Below are 27,784 nucleotides of genomic sequence, written 5' to 3' on the forward strand. Positions count from 1 at the left end.
ATGTGTAGGTTAGTTGTATTAGTCAAGGGAAAATTTAGAGTAGTGGGGTAGGGTTACTCTTCAGAGGGTCAGTGTGGACTTGTTGGGCCGAAGGGCCTGTTTCCTCACTACAAGGATTCAATGAATCATGTACCAGCCTGGCTTGCACTTCAACTACTGACTCTTCATGACTGGGTTTATATTTCAACTGACTACTCACTGCGGGACTGAGGTCTTCTACAGATGCTTGAGGGGCTTTTTTCTGTCCATAACTCCCCAGTATCTGGCAGGATTTAGAAATACTGATAGATAAGACATCCGGGAGATACTTCTGGAATCTTCCATGCATATTGGTTAGTCTGTGGCGAGGGTTTGGAATGAGTTGGCATGCATGATGCTTTTAACAGGATGGGCGTATCCAATAAGTTATATCCCTGATTCTATCCTGTAACCTTTTGTGTGCACAGTGCCTTGTGTTGTTCTTTATCTGAAAATGCTTCATTTATTACAACCTTTGGTTCAATCATTGGCCAGCTGGAAGCAAAATACAGGCTGTGTGGCCTCGTTCCCAGATCTGGCTGTTCTGAGACAGCCACCTCCTCCATACAAGATAACCAACCCCATTGGAGTGAATGATAATAACAGTTCCCTCCTGGTCCCTGGGATTTCTGAATCTCTCCTGCTGTGTGCTGTATTTGTAATGACGGGTCCCACGGACAATTTGCGCCACATTAGTCAGTGAGTGTTGTTCATTGTTTAGTCAGAGTCATTTACTTTTTCCTTTGTATAGTCTCCGTATGTTTCCAATTTTTGATTAGATCAGATTAGATTACTTACAGTATGAAAACAGGCCCTTCGGCCCAACAAGTCCACACCGACGCTCAACCCACCCAGACCCATTCCCCTACATTTACCCCTTCACCTAACACTACGGGCAATTTAGCACGGCCAATTCACCTAAACTGCACATTTTTGGACTGTGGGAGGAAACCGGAGCACCTGGAGGAAACCCACACAGACACAGGGAGTACGTGCAAATTCCACACAGTCAGTCGCCTGAGGTGGGAATTGAACCCGGGTGCTATGAGGTAACAATGCTAACCACTGTGCCACCGTGCCGCCCAAATCACACAAGGTGCAATGTTAAAGGGAATGGGACTCCCTTTCTGGTTGTGACATTGTCAATGTGGCATTTAGTAAGTATGGACAGCATGGGGCTCAGCAGTTAGGACTGCTGCCTCACAGCACCAGGACCTGGGTTTGATTCCACCATTGGGTGAGTTTTCACATTCTCCCCGTGTCTGCGTAGGTTTCCTCCGGGTGCTCCGGTTTCCTTCCACAGCCCAAAGATGTGCAGGTTAGGGTGGGTTGGCCATGGGAAATCACTCGGTGTGCATGAGCGTATTGGATTGGCCATGGGAAATGTAGAGACAAGAGTAGAGTGGTGCTGGCAAAGCACAGCAGGTCAGGCAGCATCCGAGGAGCAGAAAAATCGACATTTCAGGTAGGACCCCTTCATCAGGAATGAGGCTGGGAGCCTGCGGGATGGAGAGATAAATGGGAGGAGGTGGGGTTGGGGAGAAGGTAGCTAAGAGTGCAATAGGTGGATGGAGGAGGGGGTAAAGGTGTTAGGTCAGAGAGGAGGGTGAAGCAGATAGGTGGGAAGGGAGATTGGCAGGTGGACAGGTCATGAGGATGGTGCTAAGCTGGAAGGTTGGAACTGGGATAAGGTGGGGGGAGGGGAAATAAGGAAACTAGTGAAATCCGCATTGATGCCCTGGGGTTGAAGTGTTCTGAAGGTGGAAGATGAAGTGTTCTCATTTTCCGCTTCGGAACACTTAAACCCCAGGGCATCAATGCGGATGAGGTGTGTGGGTCTGGGTGGGATGCTCTTGGGAGAGGTGGTGTGAACTCGATAGGCTGAGTGGCCTGCATCCACACTGCAGGAATCCTGCGAGATGGTTGATTATGAATAATGAATCTTTCTTGCTGAGTTGGAAATCAGCTGGATAAGATCAAGTGTGTGGAGAAAGTGAGGACTGGAGATCAGCGCTGAAAATGTGTTGCTGGAAAAGCGCAGCAGGTCAGGCAGCATCCAAGGAGCAGGAGAATCGACGTTTCGGGCATGAGCCCTTCTTCAGGAATGAGGCGAGTGTGCCAAGCTGGCTAAGATAAAAGATAGGGAGAAGGGACTTGGGGGAGGGGCGTTGGAAATGTGATAGGTAGAAGGAGGTTAAGGTGAGGGTGATAGGCTGGAGTGGTGGTGGAGGCGGAGAGGTCGGGAAGAAGATTTCAGGTTAGGAAGGTGGTGCTGAGTTTGAGGGTTGGGTCTGAGACAAGGTGGGGGGAGGGGAAATGAGGAAACTGGAGAAATCTGAGTTCATCCCTTGTGGTTGGAAGGTTCCTAGGCAGAAGATGAGGCGCTCTTCCTCCAGCCATCGTGTTGCTATGGTCTGGCGATGGAGGACTCCAAGGACCTGCATGTCCTTGGTGGAGTGGGAGGGGGAGTTGAAGTGTTGAGCCACGGGCTGGTTGGGTTGATTGGTCCGGGTGTCCCAGAGGTGTTCTCTGAAACAGTCTGGAAGTAGACGGCCTGTCTCCCCAATATAGAGGAGGCCACATCGGGTGCAGCTGATGCAGTAAATGATGTGTGTGGAGGTGCAGGTGAATTTGTGGCAGATATGGAAGGATCCCTTGGGGCCTTGGAGGGAAGTGAGGGGGGAGGTGTGGGCGCAAGTTTTGCATTTCTTGCTGTTGCAGTGGAAGGTGCCGGGAGTGGAGGTTGGGTTGGTGGGGGATGTGGACTTGATAAGAGAGTCGTGGGAAGGAGTGATCTTTTCGGAACGCTGATAGGGGAGGGGAGGGAAATACACCCCTGGTGGTGGGGTCCGTTTGGAGGTGGCGGAAATGACGACTGATGATATGAATATAGAGGAGGCCACATCGGGTGCAGCAGATGCAATAAATCAAGTGTGTGGCATGATTTTCCCCCTCTTGGATCTGAAATGTGAAGTTGGTGCCTTGTGGTTATACCACTCCAGCACTCTTTTCCCCCCCATCTACCCCAGTGCCTGTGCCCAAAATGGGCATTGGGATGTCCCGCATTTGCAAATTGTGCTACCAATGGTAGGACTGCTGTGTGAAGTCAGTTATCAGACAGTTTGTGTGTGTGTGGTGTGTGTGTGTGTGTGACCCTTCCCATTATTCACCAGACCTGCCACTGGACACTCATGGTTGGGGACCCTCCATCTTAAATAAAATAGAGTTTTAAAAAATGTCATTTTGGTTCCCCTGTGGACTGCTGTTAGGCTCCAGTTGATACACTCACCATGCCGTGATGAATTGGCTCTAGTTGCTCGCGGGTTTGGGGCTTGAAGCAAAATTTGGGATGGGCCTCCTTGATGTTTTTATGGGCTGAAATCCCTTCTCCCATCCATTCTGTTCCACCTCCCTGCCACTCCTTCACCTCTCCCCAACACCCATCCAGTGAAGAGTACTAGAGTAAGTATCTTCCACTACTCCTCTGGTAACTCCACCCACATTAACCCCCTTCATCTGTGACCCAAGATTGAGCCCAGCTAGTTGCCCTTTGGGTAGGGAGTGGAATGGGGGGAGGTTTAGGGTCAAGCCACTTTCTTTCCTACTTTAATGTCCACCTGCATCAGTCAAGACAACGGTCCCTCCCTGTTTGTTTGTCTCACCCTGTCAAGCGACATTTATGTCAGTTATCACTTCCCTCATCAATCAGGGACTAAACCTAGGATTTTTCTTGTTCTGCGGCTTAGTTTCTCAATTGGGATAGTCTAGAGTAACTTCCCCAGTCATTTTATTTTCCGTTACTAATTTGCTCTAATCGTCTCATCTGCCAGCTCAACCACAATTCATGACGATTAGTTTCCATTTGCTGAGATCATCCAGTGTGGTAACTTTGCTGTTTCTTTTCTCATGAGCCAGAATCGTCATGCGACTAATCGGAATGTGTCCGAAGGCTACAGATGTCTGAGGGAAGGGAATTATTTGACCCTGCTCCCCCCCCCCCCCCCCCCCCCCCCCCCACTAAGTTCATTCATTGGTCTGTCCCAAGTTGGCTAGATCCAAGCAGGGCATCACTGAGAGTGAGCAAGTGACCTCCCAGGCCCAACTGATACAGGGAGGGGATTAAGGGAGGATTCAGCCAGGATCCCATTCACCGTTTAGTGACAGCTAATGGACTGAGCACTTGGAGGACAGTAGCAAGGAAGCTTTGCTGCAATTGCTACCATTGGTGAGGTCCACTTAACAGACGATTTGGTCCCTGTACCTTTTGGAAGTTGCAGTTTGCAAGACCTGTGAGTCTTGCTGAGTAGAAATCTTACAGAATCACCTTCTGGATTTTCTGCAGATAGAGGGGGCATGGTGGCTCAGTGGTTAGAACTGCTGCCTTACTGTGCCAGGGACCCGTGTTTGATTCCAGCCTTGGGCGTCTGTCTGTGTGGAGTTTGCACATTCTCCCTGTGTCTGCGTAGGTTTCCTCCCACAATCAAAAGATGTGCAGGTCAGGTGAATTGGCCGTGTTAAATTGCCCATAGAGTCCAGAGATGTGTAGGTTAGGTACATTAGTCAGGGGTAAATACAGGGTAATAGGGTTGGGGAATAGGTCTGGGTGGGTTATCCTTTAGAGGGTTGGTGTGGACTTGTTGTGCTGAAGGGCCTATTTCTGTAAGGGATTCTGTTCTGTTCAGCTCATTAAGTCTACAGTGACCTCTGAAGAGCATCCCACTCAGACCCAGCCCGCTATCCCTGCATTTCCCATGGCTAACTCACCTTAGCCTGTAAATCCCTGGACACGACAGACAATTTAGCATAGCCAATCCACCTAACCTACACATCTCTGCACTGTGGAAGGAAATCCGGTGGAAGACACAAGGGGAATGGCTCTGTGGAATTTGCACATTCATCCAAGGCTGGAATCAAACCTGGGTCCCTGGTGCTCTGAGGCAGCAGTGCTAGTCACTGGGTCACCTATACCCAGATCTGATCATTTACAGTGGCCTCTTCGGCTCAATGGGCTTTCCCTGGATGAGATAGATTGGTGTTTCACTGGCTCGCTAGATCTTGGACAAGACCACTGACGTTTTGAGATAATTCCGTCCATCAACCCTGTTCCCCTCTCCAAACCTGCTGAGTATTTCCTGTTTTTACTTCTGGTTATTCCAGCTGTTACAAAACCCAGTAAAGTGATTTAACTAGAGTGGAGGGTGATTTGCCTAAGTGCTTGTCCATTAGAAAGACTGATAATTGGCCAGGGTTTCCTGCTGTTAATCACTGTCCTGACATTCCTAGGATTGATGCATGAGCATCCAATGACAGCATTGAATGTAACTGGGATGATGTTAGGGCCTATGTGAATGAGGAGCGGTTTAGACAATTGGAGAGCCAGTCAGACCCCCACACCCCACCCCCGACAGACTCAATCCCATCAGAAGGGACTCAAATCTGGCTGGAAAAGGCGCAACCGAACAACTTCAGAGCAGATTCTAATTTGGTGCGTGGTTTGTGGAATGAGATGGAGGAGGAGGAACGGGGGATTTTGTTCTCTTGCGCACGGCAAAAGAGAAAAGTGAGCATCTGATTTATAAAATCAACACGACGAACCTGGGTGTTTGTTTTGTCTCTCGCCACTAGACAAATCGGTGACAATCTGATTGTCCCTGGAGGTGTGAAGATCATCGAGGCTCACGGAAAGATGGTTATTCCTGGCGGGATTGATGTGCACACTCGATTCCAGATGCCCTACAAGGGGACCACCACCGCTGATGACTTTCTTCAGGGAACAAAGGCAGCTTTGGCAGGCGGCACCACGATGATAAGTGAGTCAAGCAGCTTTTCTGATTCACATTTCAAACCCCATTTGTTTCATGGAATGATGTTGCAACCAGCTCCCCTCAATGAGGCGTGCTGAAAATGGAGAGAGCGCGGGTTTCGATCAGTCATGTTTTACACCTACAGCACCCCTCAATAACTCTACACTCCCTTGACTTTTGGGATGAATGTTTGCAATTACTAATGCAATTTTGTTTTTGCCTTTTGGGGATTCACTACAAAGTTGAACTGACTGCTTTTGTTTACAAGTGGCTCAGTAGTCAGCACTGCTGCCTCATGGCGCCAGGGACTCTGGTTCAAGTCCACCTTAGGCAACTCTCTGTGTGGAGTTTGTACATTCTCCCTGTGTCTGCGTGGGTTTCACCCAACAGTCCAAAGATGTGCAGTCTAGATGGATTGGCCATGCTAAATTGTCCCATAGTGTTTAAATGGGCTAGCCATGGGAAATGCAGGGTTGGGATGCTATTCAGAGGGGGACTCAATGGGCCGAATGGCCAGTTGCCACACTGTTGATGAGATTAGTTTCCCTACAGTGTGTAAACAGGCCCTTTGGCCCAACAAGTCCACACCAACCCTCGGAAGAGTAACCCATCCAGACCCATTTTCCTCTTACTAATGTACCTAACACTGTGGGCAATTTAGCATGGCCAATTCACCTGACCTGCACATCTTTGGATTGTGGGAGGAAACCCATGCAGACACAGGGAGAATGTGCAAACTCCACACCGACAGTTATCTGAAGCTGGTCCCTGGTGCTGGGAGTCAACAGTGCTAATCACTGAGCCACCATGCTGCCCGACGGTGTTGGGATTCTATAATTCTTTGTTCATCACCTAGAAGTAAGTGATAATAATCAGGAATGAATTACAAGAATAAATGAGGGCTCTGATGCATAAAGCACAATTTTTCTTGTCTTCACGGTGAGTATTGTGTACAGAACGGGCCATCATCGAGCTGTGGGGGTATCCTGGCCTTGGGGGGAGTACAAAGAGGGGACTGACCACCTGAGTTATGAGGTTAGATCTATCCGGGGCATGAAGGGTGTTTGAGGGGGAAGGTAATTAAAATCCAGTATGGAATAGACACACTGAATCGTAGAGAAGATTTCAGTCTGAGTGCCTGTTCTGGGACAAACTGGGGGTGTAGATTCAAGCTCGGAGTGGATGAGATGTGTATGTGGTGAAAGATGTAACTTTCCTCGATACAAAATGTTGGTGATGAGGAATGTTCCACTAGCGTATAATTCCAAGCACAATGTAGAGGTGCCAGTGTTGGACTGGGGTGGGCAAAGTTAAAAATCACACAGCACCAGGTTATAGTCCAACTGGGTTTATTTGGAATCACTAGCTTTCTGAGCACTGCCCCTTCATCAGGTGACTACCCGAAGAAGGAGCAGCGCTCCGAAAGCTTGTATAAACCTGTTGGATTATAACCTGGTGTCGGGTGATTTTTAACTTTATCCAAGCACAACGGCATTGCCAACTTCAGAAAGGCAATGCAGTCTGACAGACTGGCCTGTTGAAGGGTGCGAGAGGTAAGTTGGTGAAATAAATGGACCTTATTTTTTGGATGGACTTGGATTTGGGATTTCCCCACTTCCAATTGGACCGTCTAGATATTGCCTTTTTCCTATGTCACATGTTTTGAACTTGGATTCCAGTTATCGTGAAACTGATCGTTATTTTTCTGACTAATCACGTTGTGACAAATGGATTAGCAAGTGTGGCCTCTCAAACTGCGTTAGTACTGCTGATTAATTTACTTTAATCTAATCAGAAATGGTCCTCCACTACTTCCTAAAGACATTTGTATCATATTAGAGTCGGGTCTGGTGATAGATGATGTAAGATGAGGCAGTCTTTGTAAACAATATCTCCTGGAGCTTGCTTCATGAGGATAAGACGGCAGTTTCCAAATTGCTTTCGAACACAGTCCTATGTTGTGGAAACCTGTGCTTTTAGAAAGCTCTAGAATTTCCCAGTTTCATGCAATCACCAGCCCGTTACTTTGAGCTGAAGGGGCTTGGCCTTGAAGTTGTGCAAGTGTGGTTTGAGGGTCTCGGGCTGGTTACCGCTTGAACCCAGGGGTTTTGGCTTGGATGGTCCAAAGTTCTGCATGTGTAGGTGGGAGTTGGAGGTTCTTTAGAGTCATTCAGCATGGAAACAGGCCCTTCGGCCCAACTCACCCAGGTTTCTTAAACTGAACTAGTCTCATTTGCCTGCATTCGCCTCATAGCCTCTAAACCTTTCCCTCTCATGTACCTGTTCAAATATCTTTTTAATGTTAATTTTACCTGCCTCTACCAGCTTCCTCTGGCAGCCCATTCCATCAATGCATTACCCTCTGTCTGAAAAGGTTGCCCCTGAGGTCCCATTTAAATCTTTCCCCTCTCACCTGCTATGGTAAGCTCTTTCTTGGAACAGCACTGCTAGATGCTGCCCTTTACCCCACGTCAGTGTTGTCTTGCACTTGACATACGGTTAATCATGAAACTGTTTGATCATGTTGTGATAAATACGTTGAGAAGTGTGATTTCTCCATGCTTGCATGCTGCTGATTAGTTTAATTCCAGTTTCAGAAGGCTAGTTCACCGTGTGTACGCTTAATAAACTCAGCTAATCCCAAATGCAATCCTAGAAGAATAGGAACTTTGATTCTATTCAAAGGCTGTGGGAGTCAGATGGTGTGACATAAATACAGGAGTTAACTCAGTGTACTCGAGTTGAATGGATGCCAATGGTTATAAAGAAACAATTTACATTGTCCTTCTCAATGATGGGCGGTGATCTAATTGGTCTCACAACCCTGCAGAGGTACAAATCTTTATTTGAGAGAGACTTTTTAATTCCAAGTTCCAGCATGAGGGATTACCAGTGGCAATGTTGTGTTATCATTTTATTCTGGCTGTTGCGAAGGTGTAGATGTGGTAATATTTGACTTGGTCGCCGTACAATAGGGAAATATGTGTGATCTTTCGTTAGATATTTATGGAATCTTTAACTGGAGACACAGCACAGGAAACAACTCATCCATGCCAACCAGATATCCTAAATTAATCTAGTCCCATTTGCCAGCATTTGGCTTGTATGCCTCTAAACTTTTCCTATTCATATACCCATCCAGATGTCTTTTAAATGTTGCAATTGTACCAACCTCCACCACATCCTCTGGCAGCTCATTCCATACACGCACCACCCTCTGTGTGAAAACGTTGCCCCTTAGGTCCCTTTTAAATCTCGCCCCTCTCACCCTATACCTATGCCCTCTAATTCTGGACACTCTCACTTCGGGGCAAAGACTGTGTCCAATCAAGATTAGAGTGCTGCTGGAAAAGCACAGCGGTCAGGCAGCATCCGAGGAACAGGAAACTCAATGTTTCAGGCAAAAGCTCTTCATCAGGAATGAGGCTGTGAGCTTTGTCTATTTACCCTATTCAGGTCCCTCGTGATTTTATAAACCTCTGTAAGGTCACCCCTCAGCTTCCGACGCTCCAGGAAAAACAGCGCCAGACAATTCAGCCTCTCCCTACAGCTCAAACCCACCAACCCTGGCAACATCCTTGGAAATCTTTTCTGATCCATTTCAAATTTCACAGCATCCTACCTGTAGCATTCTTTTTAAAGATGTTTTCAGAAGATAATTTTTAAGAAGCTTGATCTTTTTCCAGTTGATCCAATTGTAAATTTCTTGGATTTAAAAAAAACTGATCCACGTGACACGGTGACCTTGGCCTGGAAGCAGTACATGCAGGAAGAAGGTTAAGACCGGGAATTGTGTAGCCTGACTTACAAAGGAGTTTGACAAGAGAGCTGGAGGATGAAGACATTGAGCAGATGCAGATACTAAAGAGAAAGCAGATAGGTAAGAAAAAGCACAGAATTTACAGTCAGAGAAGACAAAGTGAAAAAGATCAGTTTTGCTTTTGGCTATTAGAAGTAAAATGTAATTTCAGGCACAATTACGGAAACAAGGTGCGAGTGAGTTCATGAGCCTGATCCCAGGACAGGTGTGCGATAAGGATAGGTTGAGAGTGTGCTGCTGGAAAAGCACAGCAGGTCAGCATCTGAGGAGCAGGGGAATTGACATTTCGGGCATAGGGAATATGTGTTTCATCGAGAATATGTGTGATCTATATGGGGCACTTTGAAGACTTTCTCTGTCTGTGGTAAGTATGCATGAACTCGCCCTGGTGATGTGCTTTTAAGAAACACTTGGAAAGGCTAAGCTCCTGTGTAGGGTCTCCATGTGGCGAAATGTCTCCAGGCACTTCACAGTAGGGTCAGACACCAAGCAGGAACTGGGGAAAGGTTGGGGAAGGAGTTGGCTCCATTCCCAACCCAGTGGTAGGTTCTGGGAAGGTTACTGAAGGTGGGAAGAGAAGCAACATGGTCAAAGAAATGACACAACAGTGAGTTGCTTCGATTTTACCATTTCTAAAATAAAGAGAGTCCTGAATGCAATATCCACCCTTGTCCCAATGTGCAATCAAAACTCAAAGCCAAAAGAAGAATTTAGGAAGGAATGACGTATTAAAAAGGATCTTGACATGGAAGGCGGGAGGTAAAAACATAGGAGAGTTTATGAATATAGCAAGTGAAGTGCAAACAGGCCATTTGGTCTGTGCTGGTGATTATGCTGTATACAAACCAACTCCTTTTACACTTTTTGATTCCTTTCTTATGAGCTAAGTTATTCTTTAAATGCACCCATGGTATGTGTTGTGAGAAGGTCACGTGGCAACGGGTTGTGCATTCTTGTTCATTATTCCAGTAAGAAATTGAAATGAAATCACCCAGAGATAGGGTTGGTGATGAGTGAAGTTTGTGGCATCGGTATCTGATGTAGAGGGAGAGGGATCTCGCAGTTGTACAGACGCCAAAACACGCAGACGACATAAACTGTTTCCCCGACATTGCACGGTGATGACACCTCACAGAATAATTTATCGGCTTTGAAGCACTTCAAGATAATCTGGAGACGATAAAGGGCCTCATGCAAGTGCAAGTTCATTCTTTCTTGATTTACCTTTTGTAGGGAGTAATTCCAAAGCACACAGTCGTGGCTTTTCTCTTTTCTGTTGTGCAGAATTCCTCAGTAAATACTAAAGATTTGTTATTGTCTGCAGCATATTGGCCTGCACAGGACTAAGTTTGCTGCCAACTTGGAGAAATCGCATTGGTTTTGTGCAAATCATGTGGCGTGTTTTTGTTTGGATTGTGTTTGATGGATGAGTGAGTTGATGTTATGTGCTGTGCAAATAGCCCCTGTCCAACTTTAATTTGTGATCAAGTAGGCGCTTTCTTTTACCATCCTGTTTAACACGAGCATTTCTGTTGTTGATTGATAGATTAAAACTTCCCAAGGCATTTTACAGGAACAGTTGATAATGAGTCAGGTACAGATTTCCAACTGATGATCAAATACTTATTTCAGAAGAGTCGTAGAGATGTACAGCACGAAAATAGACCCTTCAGTCTAACCCGTCCATGCTGACCAGATACCCTAACCCAATCTAGTCCCATTTGCCAGCACTTTGCATGTCCCTATTCACATACCCATCATAAATATTGCAGTTGTACCAGCCTCAACCACTCCCTATGGCAGCTCATTCCATACAGATTTTAAGTTTCTTAAATAGAGAGTGAGACAGAGGCATTTATAGGGACGATGTTCAGAAGCTGGGCTCCAAGAATCTGAAAGCACTGTCAGTGGAAAAGTCACAAAAATTTGTGCAAGATGCGAAAGTATGAGGGCTGCATAAGTCACAGTAGATTAACCCTTTGTAGTTTGGAGCCATGATTATTTGGGGATTGGATTTTGAATGCCCACAGATGGATTTCTTCTGCTTTTGACAGTTCTTCCTGGTAAATTTATGTGCAGAATCAAGAGGTACTGCCAATGCATAAGTACAGGGTAGTTCAAACTTCCAAGGAAGCTTCAATATTTGGATACAGAACTGGCTCGAAGGTAGAAAACAGAGGGTGGTGGTGGAGGGTTGCATTTCAGACTGAGACCTGTGACCAGTGGAGTGCCACAAAAATTGATGTTAGGTCCATTGCTTTTTGTCATATGATTTGGATGTGAACCGAGGAGGTTTAGTTAGTAAGTTTGCAGATGACACCAAAGTTGGAGGTGTGAACAGCGAAGAAGATTACCTCTGAGTACAACAGGATCGTGACCAGATGGGCCAATGGGCTGAGGAGTGGCAGATGGGGTTTAATTTAGATAAATGTGAGGTGCTGCATTTTGGAAAAGCAAATCAGGGCAGGGCTTATACACTTAATGGTAAGGTCCTGGAGAGTTGCTGAACAAAGGTACCTTGGAGTCCAAGTTCATAGTTCCTTGAAAGTGGAGCCGCACGGAGATAGGATAGTGAAGAAGGCATTTGGAATGCTTGCCTTTATTGGTCAATGCATTGAGTATAAGAGTTGGGAGTTCATGTTGTGGCTGTACAGGACATTGGTTAGGCCATCTTTGGAAGACTATGCAATTCTGGTCTCCCTGCTATGGAAAGGATGTTGTGAAACTTGAAAGGGTTCAGAAAAGATTTACAAGCATATTGCCAGGATTGGAGAGTCTGAGCTACGTGGAAAGGCTGAATGGACTGAGGCTGTTTTTCCTGGAGCATCAGAGGCTGAGGGGGTGACCTTAGAGGTTTGTAAAATCATGAGGGGCATGAACAGGGTAAGTGGACAAGGTCTTTTCATGTGGTGGGGATTCCAGGACTAGAGGGCATAGATTTAGGGTGAGAAGGAAAAGATATAAAAGGGACCCAAAGGACAACTTTTTCTCGCAGGGTGATTGTGTATGGAATGAGCTGCCAGAGGAAGTGGTGGAGGTTGGTACAATTACAGCATTGAAAAGGCATCTGGATGGGTAGATGGATAGGAAGGGTTTAGAGGGATATGGGCCAAGTGTTGGAAAATGGGACTAGATTAATTTAGGATATCTGGTCTGATTATATGTATTTAGAATTGGTCTCAAAATGAAACGTATTTACCCAGAAGTTGTTCCTGTTTCCAAAATGTTTATAAGGAAAGGGAAACAAAGTGGTGAAGCATTTCAGTTTAACATTTGAGCCCAAGTGCCATTTGACAATTGGATTAAATTTGGGTTCCGTTTAGTTAGACTTAAAGTTGGTTGCTCAGATTTTTTAAAAATAAAACCGTATTTGCTATGTTGTTTAGCAACATCCTCAGGAATTCATAGAAGGAATTATTTTGGAGTGCAGCATTTGTTATGCAGCAGTCAGAATGCACACAGAAAGATCCCACAAGCGTTCGTTAGATAATTAGCTACAAAAGGACTGTTGGCCTGGACAACAGAAGAATCCTCTGTTTCTCTCCTATTGCCACAAGGGATTCAATCATAACCATCTGACTGCAAGTGGAAGTGTTGCAAGTTGAGCCAAATGTGATATTAGATTCTACCATCATCTCCTGACTATTCTGAAGATCAAAGGCTGTGTAGCTTTCTTGAGGGCTGAGTGGGGAAAAAGAATTCTGGTTGGACTTTCTCGGAAGGTGAGGAATGGGAATCTCTGCATCCAGTGTCAACATCCGGCATTGAGTGGAAAAACATTTGTTTGATGTAGAGGAAATCTCCCTCTATGAACAATGATCCTTCATATTTGACATTTAGAACAGAGCTCCTTCCTGCCTTTATGACATCCGGAATTCCTGCACTGACAGTCATTTTATAGTCTTTTGGAGAGCGATTGATGAGAGTCCTGCCAAGATGCAGGCTGTGGGTTAGAGCTCCCCAAGAATGAGGTTAAAATTGAGCAAAACCCATCCTGCAGCCATATTGTCACAGGATGGAAACAGGCCCTTCTGTCCACCTCATCCATGCTGACCAGATATCCTAAACTGATCTAATCCCATTTTCCAACATCACTCTAAACTCTTTCTATTCATGTCCCCATCCAGATGTCTTTATAGGTTCCTTCAAGCCACTTAGAAAGCAGTGGCTTCCTTTTCATTGCTGCTCAGTCATTGTATAGAATACTCAAATTACACTGTGACTCATCATTGAGGTGTAACCTATTGGAGATTATGCGTATGGTCTAGGAATACACTGATACATCATGGAGAGGGGGTATCATAGAAGAATCATAGAATGCCTACAGTGTGGAAGCAGGCCATTTGGCCCAACAAGTCAACACTGAAGAGTATTCCCCCTGCCAGACAGAACACCCCTGCGACCCTCCATCCCTGTAACCATTCCCATGGTTAACCCAGCTAGCCTGCATATCCCTGGACACCCTATGAGGCAATTTGACATGGCCAAGCCACCTAACCTACACATCTTTGGACTGTGGAGAGGACCAGGACTCTTAGGGGAAGCCCACTCGGATATTGGGAGAATGTGCAAAGTCCACACAGTCACTTGAGGGTGGAATTGAACCTGGATCGTTGGTGCTGTGAGACAGCAGTGCTAACCACTGAGCTATTGTGGTGGCAGGGATGAATCAAAGTTGTCCTAGCCATTAAGATTATAATAAGTACCTGGCAGAACCCAAATAGCTTGATAGAAAGGTTGAAAATTATCAGTTTGTTGGTTACTTCACTTGACCTGGAGGACCAGTTCCTCTGGTGGTGCTGGTTGAGGTATCAGCTCCCTCAGTCGGAGGCTGAACGGTGAACAGGACTAGAGAGGGAGGATTCTCCTGATGACTGGGGAGTCCAGAAGTAGGGGTCACAGTTTAAGGATAAGGGATAGTATTACAACATGGGGTAAACCCTTCTGTTTAATTTAAGCCAGCAACACAGAAAAGATTTATTGCATGCAGTAATCTATGAAAATTCAAGAGGCCAAGAACTATTTAAAGTAAAAATTAACAACTTGAAAGTATGACAGAGAATAATTAACTAACAACTACTTACAACTCCTTCCTCTAACCTATCTTTTACTTTCCCTTCTATAATAGTAGTCCTATAAAACCTCTGAGTAAGATTTACCGAAAAATTCAAATTTCAAATCCAGCCAGCTGTTGAATCTTTTTTATGTAGATATGCTGTCCAGGTTGGTGTCAATGTCTTTCTCTGTGCAAAATTCCTTCTCTAGACAAGTACCTCTCAGACAGTCTTGACAAGCAATCTACAACTGTTGGTCTTTTGCTGGTTCTCCCTCAACTGTTCAGTTTTCCCCGGTCTTGTACCCCAATGCATCAGATTGTGTCATTGGCTTTAATATTGTCAATATACTCAATTCAAACCTGATTGGAGTTTGGTGTTTTTTAGGGTATAATTTAAACTGGTCACGTTCAAATTTGTTTTTGTATCCAGGCAACCAGTTATTCCTAGCTGCTGGACCAAATGTTACGATGTAAATTCTCCAACATTGTGTGCCTCTCTAAGGCATTCACTCTCTTAAAGGTACAATACACTTCTACACCTTCATAACTAAGCCAATTGGTCGTGAGTTGAGTAGAATTTCTTCACCCTGTGGGATTCTCTGCCAAAATATTGAATGCCTTCAAGAAGGACTTGGATGTAAATTTTAGGTCTGAAGGAATGAAAGGGTATGGAGCAAAAGCGGGAGCAGGGCACTGAGTTGGGTGGTCAGTGATCAATGTATTGAATGGTGGACCAGGCTCAAAGGGTCGCATGGCCTACTCCTCTTATTCTCTATATTTCTGTGACACTTGTGCTTTCGGATAAACATTTAAAATGAGGGTTCAACTATCTTCTTGAATGCATGTGAAAGAGACGGTGATGTTATTGTGAGGGAGCTGCAGCCAGTATTTCTCACAGAGACAGTTTATGTGGTCATGTTCCTCCCTTCTGTTTTTGTGAACTAACCACTATATTGCCAGCACAAAGCCCTCATTCTGTGTGATTCAGATTGTACTTCAATGACTGTGATGATGTCGGATGAGCTTGCTGAATTCCTGAAAGACTCGGTACAAACCAACGTTAGCTCATTTGTTATCTAAGTGATGACTTGCTCTATTTTCTGATCCTTGATTGATACTGGCCTTTTATATGATCCACACTAAACACAGACGCAGCCTCCAGCTCAATTTATAGTATGGGGTGACCTCAGCAATATGCCAGAAATGTTCAGAGAAAGTGACAAGTCTGTCATTGAGTCGTACAGCATAGAAACAGACCCTTCGATCCAACCAGTCCATGCTGAATATAATCTCAAAGTAAACTCATCCCACCTGCCTGCTCCTGGCCCATATCCCTCCAAACCTTTTTCGTGTCCTTATCCAAATATCTTTTAAGTTTTGTAATTGTACCCACATTCAACACTTCCTCAGGAAGTTCATTCACGTGCGAACCACCCCCCCACCCCGTGTCAAAGAAAAAAATTGCCTGTCATGTCTTTTTAAAATCTCTCTCCTCTCACCTTAAAAATGTGCCTCTTAGTCTTGAAATCCCGCATTTTATAGAAAAGACAATGACCAATAACTCTCTCAGTACCTCTCATTATTTTGTAAACTTATATAAGTTCGCCTCTCAACCACCTACACTCCAGTGGAAAAAAATTCCAGCCTGTCCTTATAACTCAAACCTTCCAGACCTGGCAACATTCAGGAACACCTTTTCTGAAATCTCTCCGGCTGGATAATATCCTTCCTATAACTGGGCAACCAGATTTGGACACCGTACTCCACATCTGTTATTTAATAAATGTGACAGCGTGGCTGGGTGTGAGTCCAGTTTGGATTGTGACCTTGAGTACAGCTGCAAAGATTTGAATTCAGCCAGATTTAACTAACTGGTTTAAGGGATTGAAAGTGTACTTTTTCCAAAGTACGCAAGGCTCAAGAACTGTTATAAGTGTTTTCCGACCAGCCCCCAAATACAATGAGAAAAGGGTCAATCACACTGTATTCTGGCCTCTCCTGCTCGACTCAACCAACGACAGACATGTCTCCAGAGTGTGTGCACACCCCAGCTAAACTGCTGAGTCCCACAGTCCAAAAAGAGTGACTAGTCAGAGATAACTGTGTGCCTTTGGGCAGCACAGTGGCTCAGCGGTTATCCCTGCTGCCTCACAGTACCAGTGACCCGGGTTTGATTCCCATTTCGGGCAATTGTCAGTGTGGAGTTTGCACATTCTCACCGTATATGCCTGGGTGTGCTCTAGTTTCCTCCCACAATCCAAAGATGCGCAGGTTAGGGTGAATTGGCCATGCTAAATTGCCCATGGTGTTCAGGGATGTATAGGTTAGGTGCATCAGGGGTAAAGTGAAGAGTAATAGGGTAGGGGAATGGACTGTGCAGATTACTCTTCAGAGTTACGATGTGGACTTGTTGGGCTGAAGGGCCCTTTTTCACACTGTAAGGATTCTATGATTCAAGCCTGATTGGCAGAGTTCACATCCTGGTTGGAGCTAATGCAGCATTGTGTAATGTATGGTCCAACAGGAACACACTCTCACGGGTTGCAATTCAGGAGAGAAATTTACTCCCACAGAGGTGTGACAGCACAAAACAAATTTCCAGCGGTGTCCAAGGGCTGGCTTTGAGGGGAATGTCAGGAGAGCAGTGTAACCTTTTAAGAAACATCACCATTTTGTTGCTGATGTGTGGGTGTTGTGTGTGACGGCCTCTCGCTCTGGTGATCTTTAGCAGAGGACTGCGTATGACAGGAAAGAAATGTGACTGCGCTGAAAGAAAAGAGGAAAGTAACTGGGATTTAAATAACTTCATGACCTCAAGTTGTCTGAAAACGCCAGACCACACATGAAGTACTTGAGAAATATTGCCATGGTTGTTGATGTGTGAAACCTGGCAGCGAATGTTCCATAGGAGATTGCACAAAGAGGGAATGTGAAGGAAGGACTGTCTGGCTGCTATCTCATGAGAGAGAATGAGTGGCGATTGTAATCTGAAGGTCACCACACCTCAGGCAAGGTCACGAAGGTGCTCTTCATGGTGACCCTGTGGAGATATAAATTGAAGCCACATTGCTGGCATCGCAAATCAGCTGTCCAGCTAAATGAGCTAGCCCCCCTCCCCAATTGTCAAACTGACGAGGCCATCTCGGCAGGAACATTGGTTGGTGGATGTATTGTCACACGATTGCCAGGTCGAACTCCTTCAGTGACTCTTCTATAGCCTCTGAAATTGGGGACAGAAACAAGAATTACTGGAGAAACTTTGCAGGTCCGGCAGCAATCTGTGGAGAGAGAAGCCGGTCTGAAGAAGGGTCACTGGGATTGAAATGTTAACCCAGAAAGGGTTCAGAAAAGATTTGCAAGGCTGTTGCCTGGGTTGGAGGGTTCGAGCTGTATGGAGAGGCTGAATGGGCTGGGGGCTATTTTTCCTGGCGTGTCGGAGGCTGAGGGGTGACCTGATAGAGGTTTATAAAATCATGAGGGGCATGGATAGGGTAAATAGATAAGGTCTTTTTCCCGGGTTGTGGGAGTCCTGAACTAGAGGGCATTGGTTTATGATGAGAGGGGAAAGATATATTTGGGACCTAAGGGGCAACTTTTTCTCACAGACGGTGGCGTGTGTATGGAATGAACTGCCAGAGGAAGTGGTGGAGGCTGGTACAATTACAACATTTAAAAGGCATCTGTATGGTATATGAATAGGGAGGGTTTAGAGGGATTTGGGGCAAGTGCAGGCAAATTGGACTAGATTAGTTTAGGATATCTGGTCGGCATGGACAAATTGGACCAAATGGTCTGTTTCCGCGCTGTACACTGGATGACTCTCTGTTGATGTTGTGTGACTTGCTGAGTTTCTCCAGCAGTTTGATGCCAACTTCCAGCATCCACTGTTTTCCATTTAATTCACTTAACACTGGGGCCTTGATTTCACAAAAAAATGTTTCAGCAGTTCTGCAACAATAAGTGAGGGCTTTAGATGTGTACAATTTTCACAAACAAGTGAGACACAGTGCAGCGAACGAGGTGGGAACACAAAAATGTAAGTAAATAACTTTTTTGTTTGTAAATTGCGACAGTACAGCAAGGAGCTCCATTCACATGCAAAGAATTATCCACTTATCCACTTTCAGTCCCAGTTCCTCTCTCTTCTCTGTTGGAAACCTAAGGCCCCTGACTGAGAGAGAGAGAGAGAGAGAGCTTTCCGAATTTATTTCCTGCAGGCAAACATCTGAAAGTGTTTATGAAGATGGATTTGTGAGTACAGAGTATGATGCGCATAAAAAAAATCCTTTGCATTGAGAACCAAATATTGCAAAGACTGCGTCGGTCACATAAGCTGTTAAAACTTTCGCTGATGAAAGAATGTGACAGCACCGACCATTGTGTGACCTTGAGTCTGCGTTCTTGTGTCGAGTTCAATAGTGATTTGATTCGATAAGATGACGGTCCCTCACCAAGAGTAGGATTGAGACGTGAAGTCCCTGATCACCATCCTTATCGTTTATATCAGTAATTGTGTGACAGTCTTCGAGAACATCTTTGAGATGCTCAACTACATTCATTCCATTGACATAGCACCCTGTAGTTGGCTCACATACTGTAGGTTATCCTCGAAATGGCTCATGGAATTTTATTTCCCTGTTTCCCATATAACAGGGTGACAGGCTTGAGGTGGGTTTGGGTTGGATGCTCTTCTGGGGTGTGGAATCGATGGGCTGAATGGCCTACTTCCACACTCTGGGGCTTCTGTGAACAGAATAACACTTGTGGATTTGGGTGAAATTCAGTAAATGGAGATTGGACTAGGATCTCGACTCCACTCTCCTGTGCTTCTCTCACTGCGTTGTTAGTCCTGATGAGGAGGTGTCAATGTGGGACTGGGTTGGACAAGGTCAAAAGTCACACAGGTTATAGTCAGATGGGTTTATTTGAAATAGCAAGCTTTTGGAGTACTGCTCCTTTGTCAGGTGCTGGTGAGAGACTAAGTTCTGTGTCTAAGTTCTTGCTCTCTCATTAGCACCTGAAAACTCGCTTTTCAAATAAACTCATTGGATTATAACCAGGTGTTGTGTGATTTTTGACCTTGCATTGTTAGTGACCATGACTGGAATTGTCTTAAGTCCTAAACTCTGGAATTCTGAAACTATCTTCTCCCACTGTGCGTCCTTTCCTCCTTTCATCATGTTGTTCAAAACTCACTTTTTTGTTTCTTAAAACGGTTAGCTCAGTTGGCTGAATGGGTGGCTTGTGATGCTGGCAGTGTGGGTTCAGTTCCTTCACTGGCTGAGGTTACCGTGAGCTCTTACTTTACCTGTGATGTGGTGACCCTCAGGATAAACCACCATGAGTCCTCTCTCTTTCATGAGAGAACAAGCACTGCTGCCTCACAGCGCCAGAGACCCAGGTTCAATTCCCAACTCAGGCGACTGACTGTGTGGGGTTTGCACATTCTCCCCGTGTCTGCGTGGGTTTCCTCCGGGTGCTCCGGTTTCCTCCCACAGTCCAAAGATCTGCAGGTTCGGTGAATTGGCCGTGCTAAATTGCTCGTAGTGTTAGCTAAAGGGGTAAATGTAGGGGAATGGGTGGGTTACGCTTCGGTGGGTTGATGTGGACATGTTGGGCCGAAGGGCCTGTTTCCACACTGTAAGTAATCTAATCTAACAGCCCTGTGCTGCAGCAGGACTGTGGCGACTTTATAACAAGTGGTTAGTCACCAGTCCTACCATTTACTGCTCTGCTTTAAGAGCACACCCGTGAAAGACTTTGATAACATCAAAGGCACTATTCAAATAAGAGTTCTTATTATATAGAACAGTCCCATTCCCCTAGCACACCCTTCAGTCTTCAGAAATATATTGTTAAACTTGTTGTAAAGAATAGTGCTGAAATAATTCTTGCTTCTGTTAAACCGGAAACAGACCAGTCACTTATTTGCAAGATTTGAACTGAATTACAAGTTACACACTTGATCTCAAGGGATATGGTGGTGTGGCAAGCAGTGGTTCAGCCTCTATCAGAAGCTCTAGGTTAAAGCATCAATCTGCCAATCCTTCCAGCATGTAGCGATGACAGGCAGTGAGAGTGGGAGGGATTCCTGGTCCACTAAGTGTTGAAGGAGCTTTGGAATCTCTGCCAGCACTATTCATAGCTCCAGACTACAATGTGTGAGTTACCACAGCAACTTTGACTTCCTCTGTAAATTGTAACACACTCGACCCAGATGTGTGACCATTGGGTGCATCCAGTTGAGTTTCTTTTCTGAAACGTGGATGGTTTGGCTCCGTTCCTTAAAGGTGAGTCGCTTTTTTTTACCTTTCTTAAAAGTTCATTCTTTCCCGTGGAGATAAAGATTATTCGGAGACCCAGCCAGTAACCACGAGAAGAACCAATCTGTGAAAGTTGGTTTGTCCAGGATTTGGATTTGTGAGACTGATGTTGGAATTTTAAAAGTGCAAGTTACAAAAAATGTTCAAAACACTGCTGCCCCTGTGACAGGACAGATGGGATCAACCAAAATGATTTACAGCAAAGGTGTAACTTTCCACGGCTTGAGGTATTTTGAGGATCCTGCCTCCACTGTTCCAAATTGTTGCTCATTCGCAATTCTCAGGCACCCTGCCATTGATGTTCAGTCTGTTGTTTTATTGGGTTAAAAATCATAAGATTTATTGACGGACAGATCAAAAGGACACTTATCAAGAAACTTTCATGAAAGAAACCATTGCCCCTTGCAAATTCCTGATTTTCTCTCGTGGTCTCAGCAAATGGAGAATTGAAAATTAGAATCCCTACAGGGTGGAAGTAGATCATACGGCCCATTGAGTCCATACTGGACCCTCCAAAGGTCATCCCACCCAGATCCACCTCCCTACCCCATAAACCCTGCATTTCCCATGGCTGACCCACCTACCCTGCACATCACCAGGCATTGTGGGCAATTTAGGATGGCCAATCCACCCTAACCTGTACATCTTTGGACTGTGGGAGGAAACCGGAGCAAACCCACTCAGACACTGGGAGAGCGTTCAAACTTCACTTGGATAAACGCCTGAGGCTGGAGTCAAACCCGGGTCCCTGTGCTGTGAGGCAGCAGTGCTAACCACTGAGCCGCTGTGCCACATTAGGTTAGAAAAATTGAGGGACTTCGTTGGTGGAGTTATCAAATAATTTACTTGGTGCAAGTTCCACTATATAGGAGGTTTACAAAAACGATCCTGAGGATGAAGGGCTTGCCGCATGAGGAGTGGTTGAGGAGTCTGGGGTCTGTACTCAAGCATTTGGAAGGATGAGGGGGGAATTGATTGAAACTTACAGAATACTGAGAGGCCTCGATAGAGTGAACATGCAGAAGATGTTTCCATGAGTAGAAGAGACAAAGGCCCAGGGACACTGGCGCCCAGTGAAAGGACAATGCTTAAGAACTGTGATGAGGAAGAACTTCTTCAGCCAGAGGGTGGTGAGTCTGTGGAACACATTGCTGTAGAAGGCTGTGGAAGCCAAGTCATTGAGTGTGTTTAAGACAGAGATAGATAGGTTCTTGATCAGTGAGGGGATCAAGGTTACAGGCAGAAGGTAGAAGAATGGGGTTGAGAAGCAGCAGGATTGAATGGCGAAGCAGACTCGATGGGCAGAATGGCCTAATTCTACTCCTATATCTGACGGTCTTATTTTAATACAAGAGATGAAAAGTTAGGATCAAAATGTCTTAAAGGAATAACAGTGTTGGGAAAGAGGGCCTTTCCCTCTTGAATATTGTGACATTGGGTTGCAAACTATGTCCGAACAATTGAACCAGGAATGCAGAATAGATTGAATGAATCTGTCGTGTAGAAACAGGCCATCTGGCCCATCAACTCTGCACCAACCCTCTGAAGGCCATCCTACCCAGAACCACCTCCCTATCCTATCTCTGTAACCCCGCATTTCTCATGGCTAACTCACCTAGCCTGCATATCCTTGGACACTGACCGCAATTTAGCATAGCCAATCCACCCTAACCTGCACGTCTTTGGACTGTGGGAGGAAACTGGAGCATCTGGAGGAAATGCACAGGGTTTCCCATGCAGGCAGAGGGAGAATGTGCAAACTCCACACAGATAGGGAATCCAACCCTGGCCCCTGGCGCTGTGAGGCAGCAGTAGAGGCTACGTAAGGGTACGTGCTTAGTGTGGCTGGGGTGGAGACTACTCTGCTCAATGATGGATTGTGCTCAAACGAGAGAGCACTTGGGTTGTGTTATTTCTTTCACTTTTGTTCAAAATTGGATCCTGTCAAAACACATTAAGATTAAGTAAAATTAAGTGTCTCTGGCACTTCAAGAAGGGTTTACTTGTTCCTTTATTCCATCAGTAGCTGCTGAAGTTCCTTTCCAGTGGATTTGCATCAGTTACAATCAATGTCCCTTTATAACTGAGAACCATTCTCAATTATTCAGACTTTCAGATGTTTGTAATACAGAGGCTGTTTGACCCATCGTCATTCAACAAATATCTGACCATATTCATCCCATTTTCCTGCTCTTGGTCCAACCTGGAGGTTGTGACATGCACGGGAATGTGTAACTTTAATTGAGCAACTTACTGAACTTTCTGTCTCAACCATTATTTCAGACAGCGAGATCTAGACTCTCCCCACTCTCCGTGTGAAAAATGTCTCCTTCACTCTCCTAACCTTAGATCTTACCTTAAATCTCTACCCTTTGGCTATTGATTACTCGCTAATGGCGGAGGGAAAAAGCTATCTTATCCACTGCATGCTGCCCCTCATAATTTTGTACATTTTCTATCAGGTCCCCTGTCAGCTGTCACTGCTTCAAGGCAAACAACCCAAGACTGTGTCCAATCTTTTTTCATAGTTCAGCCCCTCCAGCCTGGGTAGCACCCTGGTAAGTCTGTTCTGTGTACACTTTAGTGCAACATCCTTCCTTTAAATAGATGGCAGTAGCTGCACACCTCTCCAGCTGTGACCGAATCAGTGTTTTATACAGTTCCAGGTCATTCAAGATAAAGGGCTCTTGCCCAAAACGTCGATTCTCCTGCTCCTCAGAGGCTGCCTGACCTGCTGTGCTTTTCTAGCATCACACTCTCAACTCGAAGTTCCAGCAATAACCTCCCCACCCTTTTTGTTCTGTGTTTCGCTTATAAAAACAAGTTGCTTTTACCAGCTCATCCACCTGTCCAATACCTCCTGGAATTTGTGGGCGTACAAGCCCTCGGATTTTCAGAACTTTCTAGGGTCCTACAATGCACAGTGTAATCGCTTGCTTTTATTTTTCCTTCCCAAGTGCACTAACAGTTTTCTGGGTTGACTTTCATTTGCTGTTGCTCTACCTGTCTGACCAATCTGTTAGTATCCTCCTGCAGTTCATTGCTATCCCCCCTCACTCCTATTTACCATCCTCCCAATTTTTATTTTTACCATCCACGTCCATCTCTGTCACATATTTAAGTCCAAATCATGAGTGTCCATTACAAACTGCAAGGGCTGCAGTGCTGAGCCTTATGGAACCCACTGCAATCAGGTTTCTATTAAAATGTACATGTGATGTAGGTTTGCTCGCTGAGCTGGAAGGTTCATTTCCAGACGTTTCTACTAGGTAACATCTTTAGTGGGCCTCAGGCGAAGCGGTGTATATGATTCCTGCTTTCTATTTATATGTTTGGGTGGTAGGTGGGGTCTACCACCCCCTGAGAAAAAGAACAGGAAGTGACATCATCACAGGAAATGACATCACCAACCCAAACATATAAATAGAAAGCAGGAATCATGTACATTGCTTTGCCTGAGGCCCACTGAAGATGTTACCTGATAAGATGATGAACCGTCTGGGAATGATCCTCCTAGCTCAGTGAGCAAACCTACATCCAGAACCTCAATCTGAGCTACAAATCTTCTCAAAACTCGCTAACACAAACCTGACTTGACCATCATCCTTTGCTTCCTATCTTTGAACCAATTTTGGATCTAATATGCCAATTTATATTGAGTGTCTGGATCTCTTGCCTATGATCAGACAGGATCTAAAAATGACTAAATAAAAACCGAAAGAAATACAGATGCTGTACAAATCGGAAACCAAAATCAAAATTGCCAGAAAAAGCTGAGCAGGTCTGGCAGCATCTGTGAAGAAAAATCATCAGAGTTAAGATTTGGGTCCAGTTCTAAGGAAGGATTACTAGACCTGAAATGTGAACTTTGATTTCTCTTCACAGATGCTGCCAGACCTGCTGAGCTTTTTCCAGCAATTTCTGTTTTTGTTTCTGAAAATAGCTTCGAGGGCCCTTGCTATCTCCATCAAACAGAGGAGCAGAAATTAGGCATTCAGCCCATTGAGTCTTCCCCCCCAATCGGCCATGGCTGATAGGTTTCTCTGTTGAGAGTGTGGTGTTGGAAAAGCACAGCAGGTCAGGCAGCATGTGAGGAGCAGGAGAATCGATGTTTCGGGCATTATCCCTTCATCAGGAATGAGGCTTGTGGGCTGGGGGCTGAGAGATAAATGGGAAGGGGGTGGGGCTAGCGGGAAGGTAGCTGAGAACGCAATAGGTAGATGAAGGTGGGAGAGAAGATGCCAAGCTGGAGAGGAGGGAGGAGTGGATAGATGGGAAAGGTGATAGACAGTTCAGGAGGGCGGTGCTGAGTTGGAGGCTTGGGACTGGGGTAATGTGGGGGGGAGGGGGGGGGGGGGGGGGGGGGGGAAGAGGAAACTGGTGAAATCCACATTGATCCTGTGTGGTTGCAGGGTCCCAAGGTGGAAAATGAGGCATTCTCACTTCAACTCCCCCTCCCGTCTGTCAAGGACAAGCAGCTCCTGGGCCACCACCAATGCCGACCCTTAACCACCCCACACCTGGAGATCTGATCTACTGCATCTGCAGTCCTCAATTTCTACTTGTAAGTTTCTCAACCCCATTCTCTCTCTGGCTCCCCTTAACCCTTGATTGCCACGACAGTGAAGAACCTATCAATCTCAGTCTTAAATACATTCAATGACCTGCCCTCCACAGCTTTCTGTGGCATTGAATTCTATAGATCCCCCACTCTCTGGCTGAAGAAGTTTCTCCTCATCTCTGTTCTAAAAGGTCTTCCCTTTACTCTAAGGCTGTGCCTTTGGGTCCTAGTCTCTCTAACCAATGGAAACATCTTCCCAACATCTATCCTGTCCAGGCCATTTAGTATGCTGTATGTTTCAATTCAATTTTCTAAACTCCATCAAATATAGACCCAGAGTCCTCAAATGTTCCTCATGTGTTAAGCTTTTCATTCCTGGGACCATTCTCGTGAACCTCCTCTGACCATGCTCCAGGGCCAGTACATCCTTCCTGAGAAATGGGGCCCAAAACTGGACACAATACTCCAAATGTGGCCTGACCAGAGCCTCAGAAGTACATTCCTGCCTTTACATTTAAGCCCCCTAAAAATAAGTGACAACATTGCATTTGCTTTCCTAACTACTGACTCAACCTGCAAGTTTACCTTGAAAGAATCCCGGAGTAGAACTCCCAAGTCACTTTACACTTCAGACTTCTGAATTTTCTCCTCATTTAGAACATTCCTTGCCTGTGTTCTTTTTTCCAAAGTGCATGAGCTCACACTTTCCCAAATTGTACTCCATCTGCGACTTCTTTGTCCACTCTCCTAACCTGTCCAAATCCTCCCTGCCGCCTCAATGCTACTTGTCACTCTGTCTATCTTTGTATCATCTACAAACGTGGCCAGAATGCCCTCAGTTCCTTCATCTAGATCGTTAATGTTTAAAGTGAAAAGTTGTGGTCCCACCACCGAGCCTTGTGGAATACCACTCATCACCAGCTGCCATCCTGAGAAAGACCTTTTTATCTGCTTTCAGTCAGACAACCAGGCTTCTATCTATGCTAGCACCTGGCCTCTAATACCATGGGCCCTTATCTCTTTCCTTGCCTTCCTCAACAGCCTGAGACATAACTCATCCAGAATTGCAGAGTTATCCATTATCAAGACTGCCAAATTGCTTGGACTTCCATTCTCTCCAGGCTAATTTTTTTCTAAATTTCTTCGTCCTTCCTCACCCTAAAGAGTACTATTGTCAGCAAATCTACGATGGTTCGCAAGACTTTTTTAAAAGAAAAATACTGATGGGTAAGAGAGAGTGCAAATTTCAGTCATTGGGAATAGCGTTGACTTTGGAGTAGATCAACAGGAATCATTGGTCCTTTGGGTCAACAAATCACCATGTTGAGTTGTCTACCTCAGCTGCCTGATTGAATCCTGAGTGAACACTCTGACTTGAGCTTAATTGATATCCAATTAACTAATTCTTGCTGGCTCCTTCTGAGAAATCTTCAATCCCTAAGCTGCTCCATTTTTTTTTTCTTTTCATGTATTGTCCCTTGTGGCAGGGGGGAATAGTTCTTGAGCACTGGGATTTTAGTTTTGGAGCCAAAACAATTGACATGTGAGGACTTTAGCACCTGAGTCATCTGCTGTGGCTTCTTCTGACTGTCTGCCTCAGTTCCTCCCATGAGGTTTCGCAGTAAGGGGATTAGCCAAGTTGGTGAGACTGGAAATTCAAGGGTTTGTATTCTAAGCCCTTGTACTAGAATCTCACTACAGTGTGAAAGGAGGACATATGGGTTAAGCTCCAGTCTTCTTGACCCTCTGTTCCAGCAGGGAGTAGTCCTGTGCATCAGTGTTCTGAAGGAAGAAGACACAACACAGATAAATCTTTTGGATATTTGCATTGAATCCCTACAGAACGGAAGCAGGCCAGTCAGCCCATCGAGTCCACACCGATCCTCCAAAGAGCATCCCACCCAGATGCACCCCTCTACCCTATCCACCTAGTCCCACATTTCCCATGACAAGCCCACCTAACCTCCATGTCCTTAGACACTGTGAGCAATTTAGCAAGACTGATCCATCTGAGTCTGTTCATCTTTGGAATGTGGGAGGAAACTGGTGCACCCAGAGGAAACCCATGCAGACACAAGGAGAATGTGCAAACTCCACACAAACAGTCGCCCGAGGGTGGAATCGAACCCCGGTCTCTGGTGCGGTGCCAGTCACTGAGCCACTGTGCTGCCATTTTCTGGAATTAAAGCTACCACCTCAAAG

At 45.4% G+C, this 27,784-nt stretch overlaps 1 protein-coding gene across 3 annotated transcripts in view; it reads left to right on the forward strand.

Moving 5' to 3' along the window:
- Positions 1-27,784, forward strand: part of LOC132823332 (dihydropyrimidinase-related protein 3-like) — a 248,098-nt gene that overhangs the window by 117,466 nt on the left and 102,848 nt on the right. For all 3 annotated transcript variants that reach the window (XM_060837026.1, XM_060837025.1, XM_060837027.1), the window contains exon 3: positions 5,644-5,828. In XM_060837026.1, the coding sequence (XP_060693009.1) occupies positions 5,644-5,828 (185 nt within the window). The remainder of the gene's footprint in view (positions 1-5,643; positions 5,829-27,784) is intronic.

Source organism: Hemiscyllium ocellatum, chromosome 16 (assembly GCF_020745735.1).
Source record: "Hemiscyllium ocellatum isolate sHemOce1 chromosome 16, sHemOce1.pat.X.cur, whole genome shotgun sequence".
In the NCBI taxonomy this organism is placed as follows: Eukaryota; Metazoa; Chordata; class Chondrichthyes; order Orectolobiformes; family Hemiscylliidae; genus Hemiscyllium; species Hemiscyllium ocellatum.